The 22,493-nt window shown below is 40.2% G+C and overlaps 1 protein-coding gene across 1 annotated transcript; it reads right to left on the bottom strand.

Annotated features, from left to right (window-relative positions):
- Nucleotides 1–3,784: 3,784 nt before the first annotated feature.
- On the bottom strand, nucleotides 3,785–8,918 carry atpv0e2 (ATPase H+ transporting V0 subunit e2). Its single transcript, XM_080722257.1, has 4 exons — nucleotides 8,761–8,918; nucleotides 7,210–7,257; nucleotides 4,748–4,847; nucleotides 3,785–4,042 (listed from the first exon to the last, which is right to left on the bottom strand). The coding sequence occupies exons 1-3, from the start codon at nucleotides 8,862–8,864 to the stop codon at nucleotides 4,754–4,756; spliced, it is 246 nt and encodes an 81-aa protein (XP_080578383.1). The 5' UTR covers nucleotides 8,865–8,918; the 3' UTR covers nucleotides 3,785–4,042; nucleotides 4,748–4,753.
- Between the last annotated feature and the right edge of the window lie 13,575 nt (nucleotides 8,919–22,493).

Genomic DNA, 22,493 nt, shown 5'->3' with positions numbered 1-22,493 from the left:
ATTTTCAAATCGTATTTAGGCCTAAATGCATTAAACAAATCATATGGGTCCTGGGCAGTGCACATCAAACTGGGGGCCCTTAATGAATTAAAAAGGTTGAGAATCACAGCCCTGATGTCTCGGTCACAAAGCAGGGAAGTCATACCAAACGTTTATTTTTATTTTTATTGGGGCTTTCAAGACTGTAGACATGTAACTTCTATTAGTACATTTATTTCACACTGACACAAGAGCCTCATCCATTCCACACATTGTGAGCTTGTAGATCTGATATTTCCCGGCAAGGGACACCGCCGTGTGACAAGAGTGTAAATTAGGCTACGGTCAAACCCCAGAATCCTTTCAGTTCCAACACCACAAACACTAAAATCTATGGATATCGTTTTCGTTGCCATGGTGGTCAAAACAAAGTGGTATCTCTGTGGAGTCAGACATATAAGGGAAAACAAACAGATCAAATGCAAACAGGAAGTCTACACAGGGTCCCACAATTTCCCGAGCTTGTTTAACGGCGCATGGATTTGTAAAAATCACGCTATGCATTCCTGTTCTACAGCCGTTTCAAGCTGACCTCCTGTGCAAATGAAAACATCCCACCACCACAACTATGGAGAAGGCTAACGCCTAAATCTATATATAAAACAAACGGATTAAATCTGTTCTTATTGGCGAGCGACACCGTTAAAAACAACAACGTATAAATTAGGCTTAAAGGAAAGATACAACATAATTTGGTCTTTCTAAAAGTAGCTGTATATATATCGATTTGGATTATTTTTGGCTGAAGCAAAATGAGTCTTGGAGAGGAAGGGGGTGTGGGGGGTTGGTTGAGGGTCTTTAGGGAACTAGTCTAGTTGAATAAAAGAATGGTCGACCCAAATCACACCCGCTTCAGATGGCGCGCCACCGTTACCACCTAACTTAATGTTAGAGTTAGTCTGTTCTCACCAAGTGGGTTGAGTGTTCCGCCGCAGGGGGACGAGCGTGTTTTGGGGCGAGCTTTCCGGGTTAATGTCTAGGTCTAGGAGTGGTATTGGTTGGAGCTGCTCTAGGATCAGCTAAGTCTATAGAGAGCATCAGGAAAACAAAAGCATGTCAAACTGAACCCAGACCACGGGACAACTTCATATCTGAAGATACTGAGTTCAGCAATATCACCGGCAGCAGGGACTGATTCACAACTAACTAGCCTATAGGGAAAATGTAATGTGTTATTTAAGATAATGAGGTACAAGGGACACAACATACTGTACAATTTAGTGGATGATTGTACCTTTTTAAGCACCATACGGTACCATGTCTTTAGGGCTCTGCAGGTGGGGAGCGACGCATAGTAATTCATTTTCAATGAGAGGCAAGCAAAGCCGGCAGGTAGAGAGGCAAGCGGTCAATTTTACAGGCAGCGCGACAAGTGGACGCACTCCTGCCAAACGTTCATGCTCATTTCACACACACACACACACACACACACACACACACACACACACACACACACACACACACACACACACACACACACACACACACACACACACACAGGCACGCACGCGCACTGCGAGCGCCCGCAACAATTGTGGTGAACTTTTTTCCCAAGCATTGGGAATGACTCTGCGCCGCGAAAGCAGGCATACATCGCCTGGCGTCTGTCTGTGTGAGGAGCTAGCCAAAATGTGGAACGCCCCCCTGACACCATCCATTAAGGAAGTGTGTCTCAAACTTTCACATTTCAATGTCCCCCTTTAACTCTGACAGTGTACAAATGGAACCAAATGTCCACTGTCAGAGTTACAGACTTGTAAGGGTCAATTTAGATCATCCCCATAAAGGGACCCACAGAGTCCCTGGAATCCACTTTGAGGAACACTGCATTAAAGGATGTGTAATGTGTATCACTGGTTTCTTTTCAAATTAGCCTGAAAAACCATCTATCAGGAGACCATCAAACTTCATTTACTGCCACCGTTCTTCCTATTTGTCGTTTTTACATAACAGTGTTTTGCTTTTGTTGATGAATTGAGGACGTAGGACCACAATGGAAGTCCCCAGGACTTTTTTGTGTTATCCTTTTAGCCTTATAATGTCTTACTGTACCTCGAGATGTTTACATTTCGGACTAATAAAAGCGCAATCAATCAAACCGCAGTGCGACCCCCGCTGATCCAAGCTAGTACGCAGGCATTGTGTCGCTCCCTGTCTGTAGAGCCCTTATTAGTTTGGGTATAGCTTCCCTTGGGGTCCGAAACCCCTACAACTGGGTGTTCTACAGCCATAACTCACTCACTCAAAATACACAGGACCACAATACAAAATATATGACGTAAAAAATAGATATTTTTGGCCAGTACTGCAGTGCTCACCCTACTGTACTGATGTAGCTACGGGTAGACAAACAACACTTTGTTGAATATGTACAAACCGAACCGTACAGTGACGCACGTCCATAGTAACTGTAACTGTAAACAAACACGCAACGACACTCCACCCGAGATTTGATCAGCGATAATTGAGAGATCACCATGGCAACGAGGAGGAACTCCACGTTTGTGGAGTGCTTGTGTTGTGTGGAAGTGAAAGGAGAGGTTTCTCATTCTGAAGATGTTCAAGTGGTCTGGAGTGGAGGGGAAGGCCCTTCAATTTACACTACTAGATTCTCATGGCAGGTGTCCTAACGGGAACACACACACACACACACACACACACACACACACACACAGATGCACGCACACGTACGCACGCACGCACGCACGCACGCACGCACACACACACACACACACACACACACACACACACACACACACACACACACACACACACACTATATATAGCAATAACTATGCAGCATAATGAGTTCACATATACCGTAAGCTAATTACAGTTACATTATGCTGCAGTCTTCTTATCAAAATAAATACACATAAAACACTTTCACATTCCCTGATGACAGCAACACAATTATACTGTATGTAAAATGTAAACAATATGTCATGAAAACTAAAATAAATAGGATTGCACTTTTTAGCTACAGTTACACAATGAATGATAAAACATGTACACGTTTACTAGTGAATACCAGGGGAGCCAGTTGATTTAAACGTGGGGGTATGGTAAAGTCCTGCCCAAGTGGAACAATTATATTTTAAACCAAAATCGGCAGCCAGAGAGCAAAGACTGATAACAAGATGTTATTAATAAGCTAATACAATAGCTTAGCCTCTTCTGGAGCACAAGTCTTTACCATACATACCCGTACTGGTTAATGTACCGTCTACACGTCTCTCAATAACAATAACAAAAAAAAATATTTTGCCTCAATGACTTACGTTGATATGACATGATGTCAAGCCATAGCACTTGCACTCAAAAAGGCCAACTATGAAATTGTTTAGATTCTATGAGTCTGTTCTACTGGGTCAAAATAGTGTGTGCATTTTGAAAGGAAATAGACTGAACTATGTTTCATATATGTGTCATCTCATAACAGACATTATAAATTACTATTTAGCATTACATTATCCTAAATATTCACAAAGGTTTCCTTGGGAGGAAAAAGGTGACAGATGATGAGACTAGTCTGTTCCGTCATCGTCTTACTGACCATTAAGCCAGCCTAACAGTGAACATTAACCACTTAAACCATTTATACTTAGTAAACCGGGAGATGAGATGATTATGTACTATTTTCCCCCCTCTACACCAAAATGTTTTACCCCAAAAATAGACGATCTACACCTTACAATGCGTCACAGACAAACTTTGTGAGCTTGTAGATCTGCTATTTCAGGCGGATACCTCCCCCAGAGCAGGGATGCTGTAGGGTTACAAGTGGTTAAGCCAGCCTAAGGAGTTAGGCCAACCTAGAGTGACCATTAGGCCAGCCTAACGGTGATCATTAAGCCAGCCTAAGAGTGACCATCATGACAAAACATAATGAGGAGAGGAGGAGGCAGTGAGGGTCAGAGGTCAGGGCTTAGGAGTCATGTTGAACCTTAATCCAGCAAGGATGGAATGACACGAGACATGTTCCCCACATAACACCATGGTCCTGAAACACAGAGAGAGAGAGAGAGAGAGAGAGAGAGAGAGAGAGAGAGAGAGAGAGAGAAAGAGATTTACACTTTACTTTATCCAGTGTAACTTATAACAAGCACACGCAAATATCACATTGGCCTCAGTACCCTCATAGCTGTCAAACTACTTCTCCAAAGTGAGTGACACCCACAGCCACACCACCTGAGGGAGTGACCATGTTCTGGTACCACCTAAATATATACATGGGAAAGTTCTACTACTCTGCCACCAAAATGTGGCATGCCCTGACACCATCGCTTAAACGTACACACTTTTTTAAGGATGTGTAACACTGGTTTCTTTCAAAATGGTCCTGAAAAAACAGGAGACCACAAGGGGAGGTAAACGTAATGTTCCCATCTCAGTGTTTGTATTTGATTGTGAATGATTTTGTATTATGGTGTTAACGTTGTGTGCTATGTTGATGAATGTAATAGGACCACAATGGAAAGAAGTCCCCACATGTATTACTGTAGCACATTAGATTTACAACTAATAAAGTATTCAAACAATCAAAAAACTTAAACTGCAGTCATTTAAGCCAATTACCCTTTTGTAGCAATCAAAACCTCCTTCCAGCTCAACATTTGTAGATGGGATCTTGTGACTACTGACAGCTCTGAACACAATAATATGTGATGTCATTATGAAGTTCCTTTTTGTATTCAAGAGAACTCACTTGTGTTTACTCCCAGAAGTAGAGCAGATACCATATGGTCTCGTTCTTTAGCTGAGGTCCAAACAGTGGGTTGGCCTGGGCCAGGATCGCTATCAACCAGCTGGTGGGAGAGATAGAGACAGAGAGACACAGAGAAAGGGAGACAGAGAGAAAGGGAGAAACAGAGAGGTAGAGAGAGAGAGACAGAGACAGAGACAGAGACAGAGACAGAGACAGAGAGAGACAATAAACATAAGTTAAATAAACAAAGTGCTTTGTCAACTGAAGCACATTGTATAATCTATGTTCTATATATCTTAAGTCAAATAAGTGTGTTGGTACAATATCGTCTCTGTCAGGTGTAAACCTCATATGTCCAAAACTGTTACGTTTTAGGATTCAAATGCAAAAACAGCAAAAGCAGCAGATCTACAAGATCCACTTGTGCATCTGCTACTTTTGATGCTTTTGTGTGATGCTGGTATGACAGAAACGATAATCTATGCCTTAAGTCAACTATGTGTTACTACAATATGTATAGCTTGAGTATTAAATTAAACCATTCTATAGCTTCACAATACTGACAGGTTGACCCGATCGTAACATTATATGGCACTAGCTCTGGTCCATAGCGTTAAAAGGAGTTCTCCCAGGACGACTTCACCACTTTTCAACCCATCTTCATATAATTGGTGCTCACTAATGTTCATGATAAAATAGCACCATTTTTCCTACTCTGGCTGTGTCTCATAGGAGGGCTGTGGGCAGTTCATAAATCCATCTGCCAGTGACATCATCGATGGGGAATCCAAGCTACAGTAATAGAAACGTTCTATTTCTATTAGCTTCTATTAGGCTTTCTATTCCTGAAAAGTTACAATGTTCTAGTGATAATAAAAATCTAAATATATATTTTTTAAATCTTGTTTTTTTTCTTGTTTGTTTTTGTCACTGGCCGACGGTTTTCTGAACTCCCCACAGTCCTTCTATGAGACAGACTTTTATTTTTTATATTTTATATTTTATCATGACCATTAGTGAGGACCAAATAATGAAGATAGGTTGAAAAGTGGTGAAGTTGACCTTTAACGCTAAGTCAGTGATGATCTGGTGCGTCTAAAATACATTTCTAGGGTGAAATCCACCAGACAGAGACACTACTTCTTCGTTTTGATCTTCGCTATCGCCATCACAGCGCCAACTCACTACTGCCGCACAGGTCAGAGGACAGCATTAACAGGAGCACTAGTCTCGTGTGTTATTCGGCTCTGCGACATTAGAAGCGCTGTTTCGTAAAAACAGCCCTCAACTCCGTCCGGTGGATTATGTTTTATTTTGACCCAGAAATGTATTTTAGACGTGTGGGTCGGGGGCTCGGGGTGCTCCCACTAAGGAAAGTAGGCTTTCAACTCAACAGTCACTACAGCCGTCTTTGTTTTGGTGAGTAGCGAAATTCTATTTTATTTTGACTAGAGATGAGAGGGTGTGCAGCCTTTCCTGCAGGCGCACCGGATCATCACTGACCAGGGGCATAGTTCTGCCGATTTAAAATGATTCCAATACGGAACTAAAACTTCCTATGATTGGCCGCTAGTTGCGCTGTTTTCCCCCCCGGCCAATCGCAAAAAGAATTGTTCTCCATTGGACCCCATTCATTTTCCCCTTTCGTTTTCTAACCTTAATTAACATTTTCATAAATACTTTATGGTTCCTATCGCTATTTAAAAATTGCCTATGGGTTTTGTGAAAATAAGGTCCCATTTATGTTAAAATTGATGATAAAGTTGTGGGGGGGCGTGGCCAACTAAACTGATACCAGCCGGCTGTGTTCTTCTTCGTGTGCTGTATTTCGGGAGGCTCCGACCACATTCTCCCATGTATCTCTGCGGTTGCACGTGACCGTTGGCAGCCAATAGTATCCTCTGGTGCTTTTACAATCTATGATGGCGACACCCATTCCAATGGGTAGAAATGCGTCATTTGCGCTGCATAGAAACCAATGGCTTCGCTTTGTCCATATATTTTACAGTCTATGTCACTGACATAGCGTTAAGGAGAACTCCTTCTAACGCTATGGACCAGCGCTACATACTGCAGAAACCACTTATGTCCATATTTGAACTTTTTGTGGGCTTGTAAATCTGCTACTTTTTATGCTTTTGAATTTGAATCCTGAAAAGTAACAGCTTTGGACACATGAGGTTTTCACCCGACAGAGACGATTTATTTATAAGTGATCAGTTCAGCATCAGTTCCATGACATGACATTGTACTGCCTTAGTCGTTCAGGTTGTTTGGACGCACATGCGCACACACACACGCACGCACGCACGCACGCACGCACGCACGCACACACACACACACACACACACACACACACACACACACACACACACACACACACACACACACACACACACACACACACTATTCATATACTGTTGCCAACACAAACAAGAGGAGGGACAAACACTGATACTCACAACAGGTAGCAGCAGACTGCTGTTAGTATTAAACAGGTGATGATGACCCTGTGAGGAGAAAAACACAATCTGTTACTATAATCACTTATCAAGCACTGTGTGTGTGTGTGTGTGTGTGTGTGTGTGTGTGTGTGTGTGACTGTGTGTGTGTGTGTGCATGTGTGTGTACAATAAATGTGACCGTAGCCCGTAGGTCGCAGTTTACTATCAGAACCGTCACAGCTTGTCCGTATACGTGTACACATGTTTACGGTCTATGGGTTTGCCGCTCTGACATCATGCTCTGATGTCACTGTGATGTCAGGGGAACCACTCTTACAGAATGGGTTTGCCGCTCTGACATCACGCTCTGGCTTCACTGTGATGTCACACTAACAGAATCCCTTTTATGCCCATATATGGAGTTCCCTAATGTCATCAATATTAAGCCCATATAACAGGACTTCATATGGGAATGCCCATATATGGAGGCCACATCGGCCAAATAACAGAATCCATATATGGCCTAGACAGATGGCCAAGCCAGCCCATATCTGTGTTGCTGGTTCTACAGACAGGGATCTCCATGTATGGGCATAAAAGTTATTCACATAATGAATAACTATAGGCAAAGTATGTTTGGTCTCTCACAGCATATCTCCATACAGTACATGGATGGGTACCAGGGGTCTCCATATATAACTGGTCACTGGTAACTGGTCCTACATCACTGGCCAGATGGCCAAGACATGGCGCTTGTCGCCCTGAGGCATCTTACTAGTAATACTACATTTTATTTATATTGCACTTTACATTTGAAACAAATCTCAAAGTGCTACATTACAAAAAACATTTGCCTAATAAAGGAGGAATCAATTGTGTGTGTGTGTGTGTGTGTGTGTGTGTGTGTGTGTGTGTGTGTGTGTGTGTGTGTGTGTGTGTGCATTATATATCATAGTCTGGATACCAAATCAAATGAAAACTTCACATTTTAGCGTTTAAAATGTGGTGCTCTTTTAGTCTGGAGAGAACATAGCCTACATCAGATGATCTGACAACAACCATTATAGCTCCAGTTAGCTGCTGTTTGAGATGAGATGAGATGAGATGAGATATACTTTATTAATCCCCGAGGGGAAATTGAGGCGTTACAGCAGCATAGTGTGACACAAAACAAATAAACAACTGTTTGGGTGTTTGGGTGATGATTTGCTCTGGTCCATAGCATTAGCTTAAGAAGGAGTTCCTTCTGTATGGACCAGAGCTAGGTGATGATGATGATGATGATGAAAGGATGCTGATGCAGGATGCAGCGCAGCACGGTCGGGGCCCTAACGCCGTGACATCAATCCAACCCGCCTCGGCTACATCAACCCAAATATTTGTTTTCAATCCAATGCGCACAACTCCCTAATTATAGACCTATTCACTGTTAGCAATAAACACAAGAATATAGAAGTCAAACACGTCACGTTGACAGTAAAAAAAAGGCAACAATCAATGGCCGCAATCACCGTTGTAATGTAAGTAACGGTAGATAACGGTGTAGCCTACTGTCTGTACTGTACCTACCCCCGGTTGGGTCCTTTCGGCACTAGAAAAGGGGCCACGACGCCCACCAAGCCCCATAACGTTGTGAAGCAGATCATCGGCAGAGCGAACGAGTGATAAACCATCGTTTCGCTGGATGAATATCCGTAATATTGCTGAAATGATGCGAGCAGCGCCTCTCTCTCTCTCAAACGGACAGCATCAATGGCTCCTGTATCATTTGTGGCAGAGCAGTATAATCAGAGACTCTCCATTCTAGGGCTCTGATTTGTGGCTATCCCCGCACGTCCCGCCCACGCAGCGGATACGTGTATCGGATTGGCTCAATGCGTCTGTATTGCTTCCACGGATTGGTTCCTGCAGATGTCTTTCAGCATTAACACAGAATGGTTTGGACCGATTGGATTGTTCAAAGGAAGGATGTGAAACAACCATGCATGCATCACGACGGGTTGTTGTGGGCTTGTACTGTAGGTCATCGGCTAAATCCTGCTTTAGAGCTTTGCTTCTCCCTGTGCTGCTATACATAAATAAATAACACTAATTGTATGAGGCCTTAAAGCATGAATATTATTCCAAGTTAGGATAATAATAGGCCTATTCATATTAGAATAGCTAACCATTCGTGAACTACAACTGATGATGGTATCTTCCTCCTCTCTCTCTCAGATTAAGTTCAGCTCTCAATCATGCTGTTTATTTAGATGCTAGAACGAATATAAACGTGTCTTAATCTAATGTAACATAATTAATATTATGCATGCTGTATCCTCATATTGTGCACCCCACCCACCCCCACCCAACCTCGGTTGGCCAGATAGAATAATACAGTGCAATCCCACCCCCCCCCCCCACCCACACACACACACACACACACATCTTTATTCTAGCATTTACATTTTACACACAAACAATAATTATGTAGATATGAGTTCTGCTAACTTGACTTCACACATTAATATAACGACATTGTAGAGGAAGGGCCTGCATGGACATATGTCATTTTAGCAAAAAGAGAGGCAGCTTCAAGCTGGTGGCCCTCTGCTCAGCAAAATCAAACCCCATGCAGGCTGCTTGACCTCCAGTCACGCCTCGAAGCCTGGACTCCCACACACACACACACACACACACACACACACGCGCACGCACGCACGCACGCACGCGCGCACACACACACACACACACACACACACACACACACACACACACACACACACACACACACACACACACACACACACACACACAGACTTAAAAGCTACCCTGAGCGTCTTGTCAGAAATACAAGACAAATGATGGAAAATAAATAGATAGTAGCCTATACTGTACATCTGTTGGAAGTTGGAACCTTGACCTTTAGATTCTGCCTACTCCCTCCTTTTCCCAAGAGGACTTATACTCCCTAAACACAAACCGTTGTCTTCCTATACTGGATATTCCCTGCACACATTCTTTGATGGCGCTTATCAAACAGGTGGTTCGCATCAATGGTATGTATGAGTTTGTTTAAAGTGTTCATTAGAATAGATGTTTGAAGTAAGTTAACCACAAGTTCATTTACTCAACTTGATTCCCTTTTAATTCGAACTTAGTAAAGTAGGCTACAAAGGAATCAACAACATGAGTGATTTTAGAATTGGTAAATGCATGGGCATTCGTGAGTATTGTAAAAAATGAGTAATATGGAGCCTCTCTCTTTATCTCTCCTCAAATCAAGAAGACCATGATGACAATCTACAGAAAGTTCTAATCTGCGGTGTATTGGTCGTTGAATGCGGTACCATGGCGTTTGGGTGCCCGTGGGCATCTCTCATCCTTTTGAGATAGTTTGACAGGTACATGGGCCCCTTGAGTATATTGAAAACCAGGCCCATTGCAAGTTGCTGTATCCCACCCTAGAATGATGAGCAGGGGTTAGATTGAATCCTATAGGAGTGAGGTCTGTGAGGTGGTGGGATGATTGCTTGAAAAGCATGAGATTTGGATGCTTAGTGCTCATTCACTCTTGCTCTTACTGGGATATAGACAATAATTGGAGGCCTGCTTAGGCCTGCTCAGACTACCCACTGTTGTTTTGGTGATACACATTACTCTTGATTTCCATGTACGGATGGAAATTTGCTTCTAGCTAAATTTGGCATGTTGACAACATTACATCATGTTCAATTGATTCACTTTACTGTACATTTGTTGAATGTTCATTAACGTGCACTGTTCTGTAAATGAACAAATAAAGTAAAAGTAAATCTGTGCATTCCTATTGTATGCACTTCAGAATCAGAATTCATGTTATTGTTCCATAACAGCTTTACAGGTGTAAAGAAGTGGGTGAAATAGATTTCGGTGCAAGCTCCAGATGATGTTATTGGTGTTATTGTACATATTGGTGTCTCTACTTGGTTTTATCCTTACTATACTGCGGTGCTGCTATGATAAGTGAATTCCCCTCAGGATCAATAAAGGTTTATCTATCATTTTATAACTCTGCAGGTACTTAATTATTACTGGGTACATTAGTAAACTGTCTCGACAGGCTGCTGTGAAGCTGCGCTCTGCTTTCGATTTATGTTACTAGTTTATATTCATCCAAGACGCGGTGACAGGAGTTCTGTCTGGAGGTACGAAAACCTGGGTTTTGTGGCAGTTGAACCCTATAAGGTGGCAGTGGCTCAAGGGTAGAGTTGCCATCTTAGAACATGGAGGGTTGGTTCCCGAAGGGTTTCCAGTTCGATCCCGGGCTCCCCCAGAGTAAGTGTTGAAGAGTCCTTGAGCAAGAATTTGGTGAACTTGGTGCCTTGCATGGTTTCCTCCGCCATCGGTGTATGAATGTTTGTGTGAATGGGTGAATGTAATTCACAATCTCTGTAAAGCACGTGCACCTTGGATAAAGGCGCTATATAAATGCACCATTCACCTATAGCGTCCATATTCTGTTGTGAACATTTGGTGAAAATAACAGATCTCATGCTTGTAGTTGTAGTAGTGGTTAATAAATGCTATACACCTAACTTTCAAAGAAGCATAACAACTGTGATAGAATGTGGGGAAAAAGATCTCTTTAGAGGAATTCTTCAGACCATCATCTGGAGAAATATTCAAACAGAATGGTGACCTTTTGGCCACTATTGTCACTCATTGGCCAAGACATAAAAGCTGCTTTCCTGGCCTGCTGCTATCGTCATTGTCTTTTTGAGAGAGACATGTTTTATTCAACTTTCAGCTTGATCACAGATGTTTAAAAAAGACAGGTGCCATTAAAAAACACTGAATTATTTTGCTGATTACAATAAAAATCATAAAATCATAAAATGCATTTGCCTATCTAAAAGTCCATATAACCTAAAAACACAAATCTAGAATCCATTATCATTTAAGAGTCTGCACATGTATGGGATTGGTGATTTCTTGTATCTCTCAGTTTTGCATGTGAGTGTCCAGGTCGTCTCCATTCCTTGTTTGGCGACCAGAGATCTCCTTCCTGAGGGGGGGTAACCATTTCTGAAGTTTGACTTAAACAGCTTCCTTGCAAAGTCCAGACACAGTTGGGTGCGCCTCTCTGCTATAGGGTGCACAATGTGAGGGTGCGGAGAGCCTCTGTGTATCCTGAGTATCTCCGGCCAAGTATGATTTTGCAAGCCCGTTTCTGAACTCTTTCCAGTCTTTTAGTCTGGTTGACAGTCAAGGAGCTGTGCCAGACTGGGACTGCATACTCCAGCACTGGGCGCACATAGCCTGTGTAGATCGAAACCAATTCTGTGTCTTGAACTCCAAATTTCTTGATCCGACATAGGACAAACAGCTTTCTATTGGTTGAGGTCAGCATATAGTCCACCTGGCTGTCCCATTTCAAGTCAGCTTGAATGGTGACCCCCAGTACCTTTACTGTGTCACAAACGTCTAGAAGGTTTTGGTCAATGGAAAGTGTTGGCAGGGCCGGTTTTTCTCTCATGAAGGTAACATGTACAACTTTGCATTTTTTTGGATTGAGTTTCATCTTGTGCTCATTAACCCAGATGTCCAGACCATTCAGGGTCTGTTGGAGGGTGCAGGGTACCTTGGGCTTCCACGATTGGGCCATAGTCATATCATCCACATATTTCCAGTGGTGTGGTCCATTCTGGAGGATCCTCTGGAGCGGACCAGCTACAGAAGACACAATAAAATGCAGAACACCTCAGAGGGACAAGGGAATTTGAAATCGGACACTTCCTTTGATCAGAGGTCCATTTGAGGATGATAAAAATAAAATAAAAAGTAATCCCGGTATTTAAAATGAGAGAATGTGGCCACACAACAATCTGAACAGTACTCACCAGATCCCAAGATGAAATGTAATGACGTTGTTTGTTTACACATGCCTGCTGCTGGGGCTTGTGAAAAGATCAAGCAAGCAAATGTTTATTTCATCCCCTTTCTTCATCTTCAATAGCATCATCACCATCTTCTTTTACACTGCCTCCCCCAAAGTAGAAAGAAAAGGAGAATAGATAGAAGAAGCAGCAGTCTGACGTCAATTACATTTTATATAATTTGTTATATTTCTGATTGTTTCCTGATTTCAGTAGCGGTCTCACCTTCTGGCATAAGAGCTGAAGGCAATTTGACTTTTTGTGCTCTGGTGAAATTTAACACCATGTGTGTATTGCTCTTTAAATGGCGTAGTGTTATATTACGGCTAATGCCTTTTTCCATTATGCTGTGTGTGTGTGTGTGTGTGTGTGTGCGTGCGTGCGTGCGTGCGTGCGTGCGTGCGTGCGTGCGTGTGTGTGTGTGTGTGCATGGTGAGGTCATACGGTATGCATCCTGCTGCAGTACCTTTTCACATGTAACTAAGTACATTTACTGAAGTCAGTGTTCATTTTGTGGACTAAAACACTGACGAAAAAATGTTTGTAGACTACCTTTCTTCACTGACGAAAACTGAATGAAAAAATTTAATAAAAACTAAGCTACCAGGACTAAAACTAGATTATATTGACAATTTAGTCAACAAATAAAAACTAGACTAAAGTGCTGCCGCCAGCATACTGACTAGGGATACAACCACACAACTGCAGATGGAGAGGCGCTGAGTGAATGGGCCTCCAACACAGATGCACTTCTCCTGTATACGACCCCAAAGAGCACCCAAGCTTCCACTCTTCCATCCATCGTCCAGGACCCTTCTCTGGTGCAGCCAGCAGTGTCAGGAGATGGAACTTTAGGATGGCCAACTGGCAGTCATACACGGCAGAGAAAGAAAGAACATCTGTCCGTCTCCCGGACCCAGATTCTCCAGATGTGGACACTGTGTACACTGCCTACTGCGATGCCCTCTTAAAGGGCAGCGAAGAAGGCCATCCTAAGAGGTTACAATGAGAGCCCACTCTTCTCACGGGACACATCGAAGACAACTTCAGCCTGCAGCTCAGTAATGGTGAGGCATCGGCGAATTAAGCAAAAAGGGAACTAAATGTGCTTGGCTCCCAGTCAAACACAGAATAGATTTCAAAATACTACAACCTACAAGGCCCTCGAGAACCAGGCTCCCCGCTACCTCTCTGGACTCATCCAATGCCACGCCTCCTCCCGCTCCCCTCAGGCCAACCTCCTTGACATCCCCAGGACAAAGAAAATACCTTGGGGGACAGGCTTCTCTGGAGGACAGACTTCTCTGTGGCCACCCCCTCCCGGCTCACATCAAAGCTGCCCCCACCCTCGCCACATTGAGCGGTGCTAACCGCGGCTACATCTGGCTTTATCTGTTTGCGCCTGGATAGGACGCTTTCCTTCAATCAACACCTAGAAGATGCTAGAGCCAAGTTGACGTCAAGGGGCTCACTTATCCGATGTCTCGCTGGTACGTACTGGGGAGCTTTGGTCATGACACACAACCAATTTACGCACAAGCCCTCGCCTTCTCTGCAGCCGAATACTGTGCCCCAACTTGGTGTAGGAGCCCACACGTCAGGAAGGATGCTGCCATCAACAACGCTCTCTGGATTATAACCGGCTGCCTGAAACCCACTTCTGTGTGCCTACTAGTATAGAACACTGATGCTGACCTTCAAAGCAGCCAAAGGTATGGCTCCTCCGTACCTCCAAAACCTGATCAACCCCTACACCCCCACCCGTTCACTTAGATCAGCCAACACAGGGATGCTGACAGAACCCTCGCTAAAACCTCCAGGGCAAAAATCCACTCGTCCGAGACAGTTTGCCCTCCTGGCCCCCAAGTTGTGGAATAAACTCCCTGTCGCACTTAGAACAACGGACTCACTCGCTAGCTTTCGCCGTGGACTGAAGACTCACCTTTTCAGACTCCACCTAAACCCTTAGCACTACAGAAAAAATCAATGACCACACATGAAGCTAGTTAGCATTTGTTTTTGTTTTTTGTTTTTTTTAGGTTTTTAGAACTTTGATTATATTGTGTTTTTTCTAGATAGATATCCATTTGCATTTGTTATATTGTTGATGATGTACTGACATATTATCTTGTTTATTATTGTGATGTTATCTGCTTATTGTAAGACGCTTTGGATTAAAAGCGTCTGCTAAATGCCTAAACTGTAAACTGTAAACTGAAGGATATCTGCAACAGACAATCATGAAGAAGTGAGGCCTTGCAGATAGTGTGGTGAGCCTAAGCAGAATGCAGAACACATTATCACCACCTGTCCCCTGTACAGACCACCTTCAGAGGCCGGCTTCTTCCAAGTGGGACCAGAGACAAGGGCGTGGAGAGTTGGACATTTGACAATGACACGCGAAAGAAGAAGAAGAAAGAGGAGGGGTTTACAAAATATCCAATCAGGGTCAGCATCATGTCAGTATTATTTATCCTCTCTCATCATTAATGGCTATCCACAGTAAAGTAGGCCTACCCTGTTTTTGATGTCTTTTTCAACTTTTTGTTTCCTCCTCTGTTTATTTATTTCCCTCCCCTCCTTGTGTTGTTATTTGATTGTTGAAATATTTGATTTTATTTGATTGTTCATGATTGTTAACAATAACCAAATGGTTATAATGTTCATTTGTAATTTAAGGTTTGTATTATGGAATAATGTTTATTCCATCCGATAACTGGAATAGAAAATATAGACCTAATTTAATATAGGCCAACTAAAAAGTAGCATTTCATCTTCATGGGGTTCCTCTAAAGTAAAACGTATGGAAAATGCATAAAATTAAAACGGATATAGGTTGAAAGGGACGGGCACATGTAACGGTGTAGCACTGCCACCTGGTGGACATACTTTCAGCCAGGGGCAGGGGGCTCCAACTTCAAGCATACTCCTCAGATTGTGTGTGTGTGTGTGTGTGTGTGTGTGTGTGTGTGTGTGTGTGTGTGCGTGTGCGTGTGCGTGTGCGTGTGCGTGTGCGTGTGTGTGTGTGTGTGTGCGCGCGTGTGCGTGTGCGTGTGCGTGTGCGTGTGCGTGTGCGTGTGTGTGTGTGCGTGTGCGTGTGCGTGTGTGTGTTTGTATAGCCTACATTCATTTTATTCTGAAATGCTAAACTTTAATTAATTAAAACAAATAATGCCATGCAGACACAGTCAAGTTAACCATGAGTGACCCAACACATCTGTGTTATAATATTAGTATTAGAAGTTTGCACATAGGAAAAGGTACAGTTTCATGACAGTACATTTCACTGCAAAGTCAACTAAAAGGATAAGCACATGGCTTTTACATTGAGATCCTTTTTTTCTTTTCTTTTTTTTTAAACTCATATGTAAAGGCCATAAAAGGCCAGTCCACACCAATGCAACTCCTTGCAACTCCTTGCAACATGCAACATTTTGCAACTATACTTATCACCAATGGCAGTTGCATTTGGTGTGGACTGTGGACTGCCTTAAAACAGTTTTTGTTGCAAGGATTTGTGACAAGTTGCATTAGTGCAATTATTGCAACATGAGTACTTTATATGAGTGTTTATAACTTTAATTATACAGTGTAATATGCATTTACACCGGACCTTATAAGTCATTGGGCTATAGAATGCTATAATGTTATGATGATTGTTATAGAGCATTATATAACAATAACGATAAATATACGGTATTATAAGTGGATTATAATGCATTATAAGCAGGCCTGGAATTTCGTCATTTTAGGGGCAAGGCCACTTGGCCTTTGCCTTTGGTGTTGTCAATGTTTTGAGGTCACAAAGGCCAAATGCCAGGGGCAGGAAGGCCATCAAATGAAAGTCCATTGAAGGAATTTGTTGAATTTAAGAGTTAGGGATGATGAAATAGATAAATGATGGTATTTACAATCTGATCCATGCTCAGCCCTGCCTGCACCAATCAAAGTCACTGGATTGGTTTAAAGATGGGGTCCCGGGGGCGTTAAGATTTCAGAATCTCAACAAAAACAACAAAAACAAAATCACTGGTGTCTACATGACAAGAAAGAGACACCGGTGTCTACTGTCTACATATTGACAAGAAAGAGAGGAGAAAGTGGTAAAGTCAGATTGGGCATTAAGGCCACTCAGGTCATGCAATTGGTCTGAGGGGCACAAGGCCAAACTGAGGGGCAACGGACCCAACGGTGGCCATGGCCTTCACAGCCTCCATGAAATTCCTGTCCTGAATATAAGTATTGATTTGATTTGAGTATGTTTATAATGCATTATAGACATGGTATGCAAGATATTGCTGCTATTTGTTTCAAAAAGCTTTATAACATAATGACAAAATGTGATAGCTCTGTTTACACAATGCTGTACCCCCTACAACTGTGCATATGTTCCCCCTTTTCAACAGTTTGTATTATATTTTGACATTTGCTTTGGCAATGTAAACATTATGTTTTCTCATGCCAATAAAGCTCCTTTGAATTGAAATTGAATTGAATTGCATGCAAGTGTTATCAAAATCTTTGAGCACATGGCTGCAGTAAGTAAGCTGTGTGCTGGAGAGGCCACTGCTCTCTGTGCAAGTTTGTGCTTGTACTGCTATGTGTTTGAACCCAAAACACCACGTGGTGTCTTGTTTCACATCTCTCAAGAGAAAAAAATAAATAAAGAAATTAAGAAAAAGAAAACAAACCAAACCAACAAATAGACAAATAAACTCAAAGCACAATTCTTCTCACAGCAGAATCCATGAGATCTTAAACCATGCAAATTGATGCAATCACCGCTAATACTCTGATGAAACATAACATTTTGTAAGTAGCCAAGCAATACCACAATGTGAAAAGTAAAGAGTACCACCACCAGTATTCAAAATCTATCTGGCATAAAATATAGCCTACTCAAGTACTAAAAGTAAAAGTAGTCATATATGCACAATGTCCCATTTCACACGTTTCAAAATGTATAAAAATCATTTTAAAATAGCAAGCTCACAGTTGTGAGCTTATAGATCAGCTATTTTCAAAAAGGTTAATGTATTTTTTGTAATAATAATCAAAATCCACTAAGTAGGCCTGACTAATAAAGTTTTCAAATCTACTTTTAGTAAAAAAATAAGTAGGAATATTTGTCTTTGGCTCTGAGATGTAAGCTATAAAAGCACAGCAAATTGGAAATACTCCACTATAAAAAATAAAAATAAAAATAAAGGAAAAAAAGAAGAAGATAAAAAAAATCTACAAAATCTGTGTGTGATAGGATAATGTCTCTATACTTGTTGAAAAGTTGGGACGGTTGCATGGGTGGTTGGGTTATTCCCTGGCCCTTTAAGAACTGCGGTCACGCCATCTACTCTTCAGGAAAAGCTGGTCGCGCTATCCTCACTTCAAAATATGGTGCGCTTCTACACGGCTGTTTACGGTTTGACAAGGGGATGGTGCGTTCAAGGCGAGCTGGTACATTAGAATTTCTAGACTTTCGAGACCAAGGGTGTATAAAATATGGAACTACATACTATTCAATCAACAGATGCTTTAAATTAGACCCCCCCCCCCCACGTAGTGATGTCAGTAGCTCATATACTGAATGAATACGATGCATAGTAGTGATGTCTGTAGCTCATACTGAATGAATATGATGTATAGAATAGTGATGTCTGTAGCTCATACACTGAATGAATATGATGTATAGAGTAGTGATGTCTGTAGCTCATATACTGAATGAATATGATGTAGTGATGTCTGTAGCTCATATACTGAATGAATATGATGCATAGAGTAGTGATGTCTGTAGCTCATATACTGAATGAATATGATGCATAGAGTAGTGATGTCTGTAGCTCATATACTGAATGAATATGATGCATAGAGTAGTGATGTCTGTAGCTCATATACTGAATGAATATGATGTCGTGATGTATGTAGCTCATATACTGAATGAATATGATGCATAGAGTAGTGATGTCTGTAGCTCATATACTGAATGAATATGATGCATAGAGTAGTGATGTCTGTAGCTCATATACTGAATGAATATGATGCATAGAGTAGTGATGTTTGTAGCTCATATACTGAATGAATATGATGCATAGAGTAGTGATGTCTGTAGCTCATATACTGAATGGATATGATGGCATAGAGTAGTGATGTCTGTAGCTCATATACTGAGCTCATATACTGAATGAATATGATGTATATAGTAGTGATTTCTGTAGCTCATATACTGAATGAATATGATGTATAGAGTAGTGATGTCTGTAGCTCATACACTGAATGAATATGATGTATAGAGTAGTGATGTCTGTAGCTCATATACTGAATGAATATGATGTATAGTGATGTATGTAGCTCATATACTGAATGAATATGATGCATAGAGTAGTGATGTCTGTAGATCATATACTGAATGAATATGATGCTTAGAGTATTGATGTCTGTAGCTCATATACTGAATGAATATGATGTATATAGTAGTGATGTCTGTAGCTCATATACTGAATGAATATGATGTATAGAGTAGTGATGTCTGTAGCTCATATACTGAATGAATATGATGTAGTGATGTCTGTAGCTCATATACTGAATGAATATGATGTATAGTGATGTCTGTAGCTCATATACTGAATGAATATGATGTATAGAGTAGTGATGTCTGTAGCTCAAATACTGAATGAATATGATGTATAGAGTAGTGATGTCTGTAGCTCATATACTGAATGAATATGATGTATAGTGATGTCTGTAGCTCATATACTGAATGAATATAATGTATAGAGTACTGATGTCTGTAGCTCATATACTGAATGAATATGATGATGTTCCTAAGTACCTCTAAAAAATATTCCCAAACTTTTTTACTGTGCCAATAATTTATAATAAATTCTACAAATATTTCCATAATCCATTCGCTATACTGCAAAAAGTATAAAATCTGATAAAAATTAAGAAGATTTGTTACCATAAAACAACTATGTCACCTTATTCATGATGTACCTAAGTACCTCTAAAAATATTCCTGACCTGTTTTACTGTGCCAATAATTTATAATAAATTCTACAAATATTACCATAATCCATTCGCTATACTGCAAAAAGTATAAAATCTGATAAAAATTAAGAAGATTTGTTACCATAAAACAACTATGTCACCTTATTCATGATGTACCTAAGTACCTCTAAAAATATTCCTGACCTGTTTTACTGTGCCAATAATTTATAATAAATTCTACAAATATTACCATAATCCATTCGCTATACTGCAAAAAGTATAAAATCTGATAAAAATTAAGAAGATTTGTTACCATAAAACAACTATGTCACCTTGTTCATGATGTACCTAAGTACCTCTAAAAATATTCCTGACCTGTTTTACTGTGCCAATAATTTATAATAAATTCGACAAATATTACCATAATCCATCCGCTATAGAGCTAAAAGTATAAAATCAGATAAAAATCAAAAAGATTTGTTACCATAAACCAACTCTGTCACCTTGTTCATGATGTTCCTGAGTACCTCTAAAAAATATTCCCAAACTTTTTTACTGTGCCAATAATTTATAATAAATTCGACAAATATTACCATAATCCATCCGCTATAGAGCAAAAAGTATAAAATCAGATAAAAATCAAAAAGATTTGTTACCATAAACCAACTCTGTCACCTTGTTCATGATGTTCCTAAGTACCTCTAAAAAATATTCCCAAACTTTTTTACTGTGCCAATAATTTATAATAAATTCGACAAATATTACCATAATCCATCCGCTATAGAGCAAAAAGTATAAAATCAGATAAAAATCAAAAAGATTTGTTACCATAAACCAACTCTGTCACCTTGTTCATGATGTTCCTGAGTACCTCTAAAAAATATTCCCAAACTTTTTTACTGTGCCAATAATTTATAATAAATTCGACAAATATTACCATAATCCATCCGCTATAGAGCAAAAAGTATAAAATCAGATAAAAATCAAAAAGATTTGTTACCATAAATCAACTCTGTCACCTTGTTCATGATGTTCCTAAGTACCTCTAAAAATATTCCTGACCTGTTTTACTGTGCCAATAATTTATAATAAATTCGACAAATATTACCATAATCCATCCGCTATAGAGCAAAAAGTATAAAATCAGATAAAAATCAAAAAGATTTGTTACCATAAACCAACTCTGTCACCTTGTTCATGATGTTCCTAAGTACCTCTAAAAAATATTCCCAAACTTTTTTACTGTGCCAATAATTTATAATAAATTCGACAAATATTACCATAATCCATCCGCTATAGAGCTAAAAGTATAAAATCAGATAAAAATCAAAAAGATTTGTTACCATAAACCAACTCTGTCACCTTGTTCATGATGTTCCTAAGTACCTCTAAAAAATATTCCCAAACTTTTTTACTGTGCCAATAATTTATAATAAATTCGACAAATATTACCATAATCCATCCGCTATAGAGCTAAAAGTATAAAATCAGATAAAAATTAAAAAGATTTGTTACCATAAACCAACTCTGTCACCTTGTTCATGATGTTCCTGAGTACCTCTAAAAAATATTCCCAAACTTTTTTACTGTGCCAATAATTTATAATAAATTCGACAAATATTACCATAATCCATCCGCTATAGAGCAAAAAGTATAAAATCAGATAAAAATCAAAAAGATTTGTTACCATAAACCAACTCTGTCACCTTGTTCATGATGTTCCTAAGTACCTCTAAAAAATATTCCCAAACTTTTTTACTGTGCCAATAATTTATAATAAATTCGACAAATATTACCATAATCCATCCGCTATAGAGCAAAAAGTATAAAATCAGATAAAAATCAAAAAGATTTGTTACCATAAACCAACTCTGTCACCTTGTTCATGATGTTCCTAAGTACCTCTAAAAAATATTCCCAAACTTTTTTACTGTGCCAATAATTTATAATAAATTCGACAAATATTACCATAATCCATCCGCTATAGAGCAAAAAGTATAAAATCAGATAAAAATCAAAAAGATTTGTTACCATAAACCAACTCTGTCACCTTGTTCATGATGTTCCTGAGTACCTCTAAAAAATAATTCCCAAACTTTTTTACTGTGCCAATAATTTATAATAAATTCGACAAATATTACCATAATCCATCCGCTATAGAGCAAAAAGTATAAAATCAGATAAAAATCAAAAAGATTTGTTACCATAAATCAACTCTGTCACCTTGTTCATGATGTTCCTAAGTACCTCTAAAAATATTCCTGACCTGTTTTACTGTGCCAATAATTTATAATAAATTCGACAAATATTACCATAATCCATCCGCTATAGAGCAAAAAGTATAAAATCAGATAAAAATCAAAAAGATTTGTTACCATAAACCAACTCTGTCACCTTGTTCATGATGTTCCTAAGTACCTC

Source organism: Nannobrachium achirus (genome assembly GCF_963921795.1).
Source record: "Nannobrachium achirus genome assembly, chromosome: 3".
Lineage (NCBI taxonomy): Eukaryota > Metazoa > Chordata > Actinopteri > Myctophiformes > Myctophidae > Nannobrachium > Nannobrachium achirus.
The sequence above is the reverse complement of the archived record's forward strand: the minus strand, read 5'-3'. Positions and strand labels throughout refer to the sequence as shown.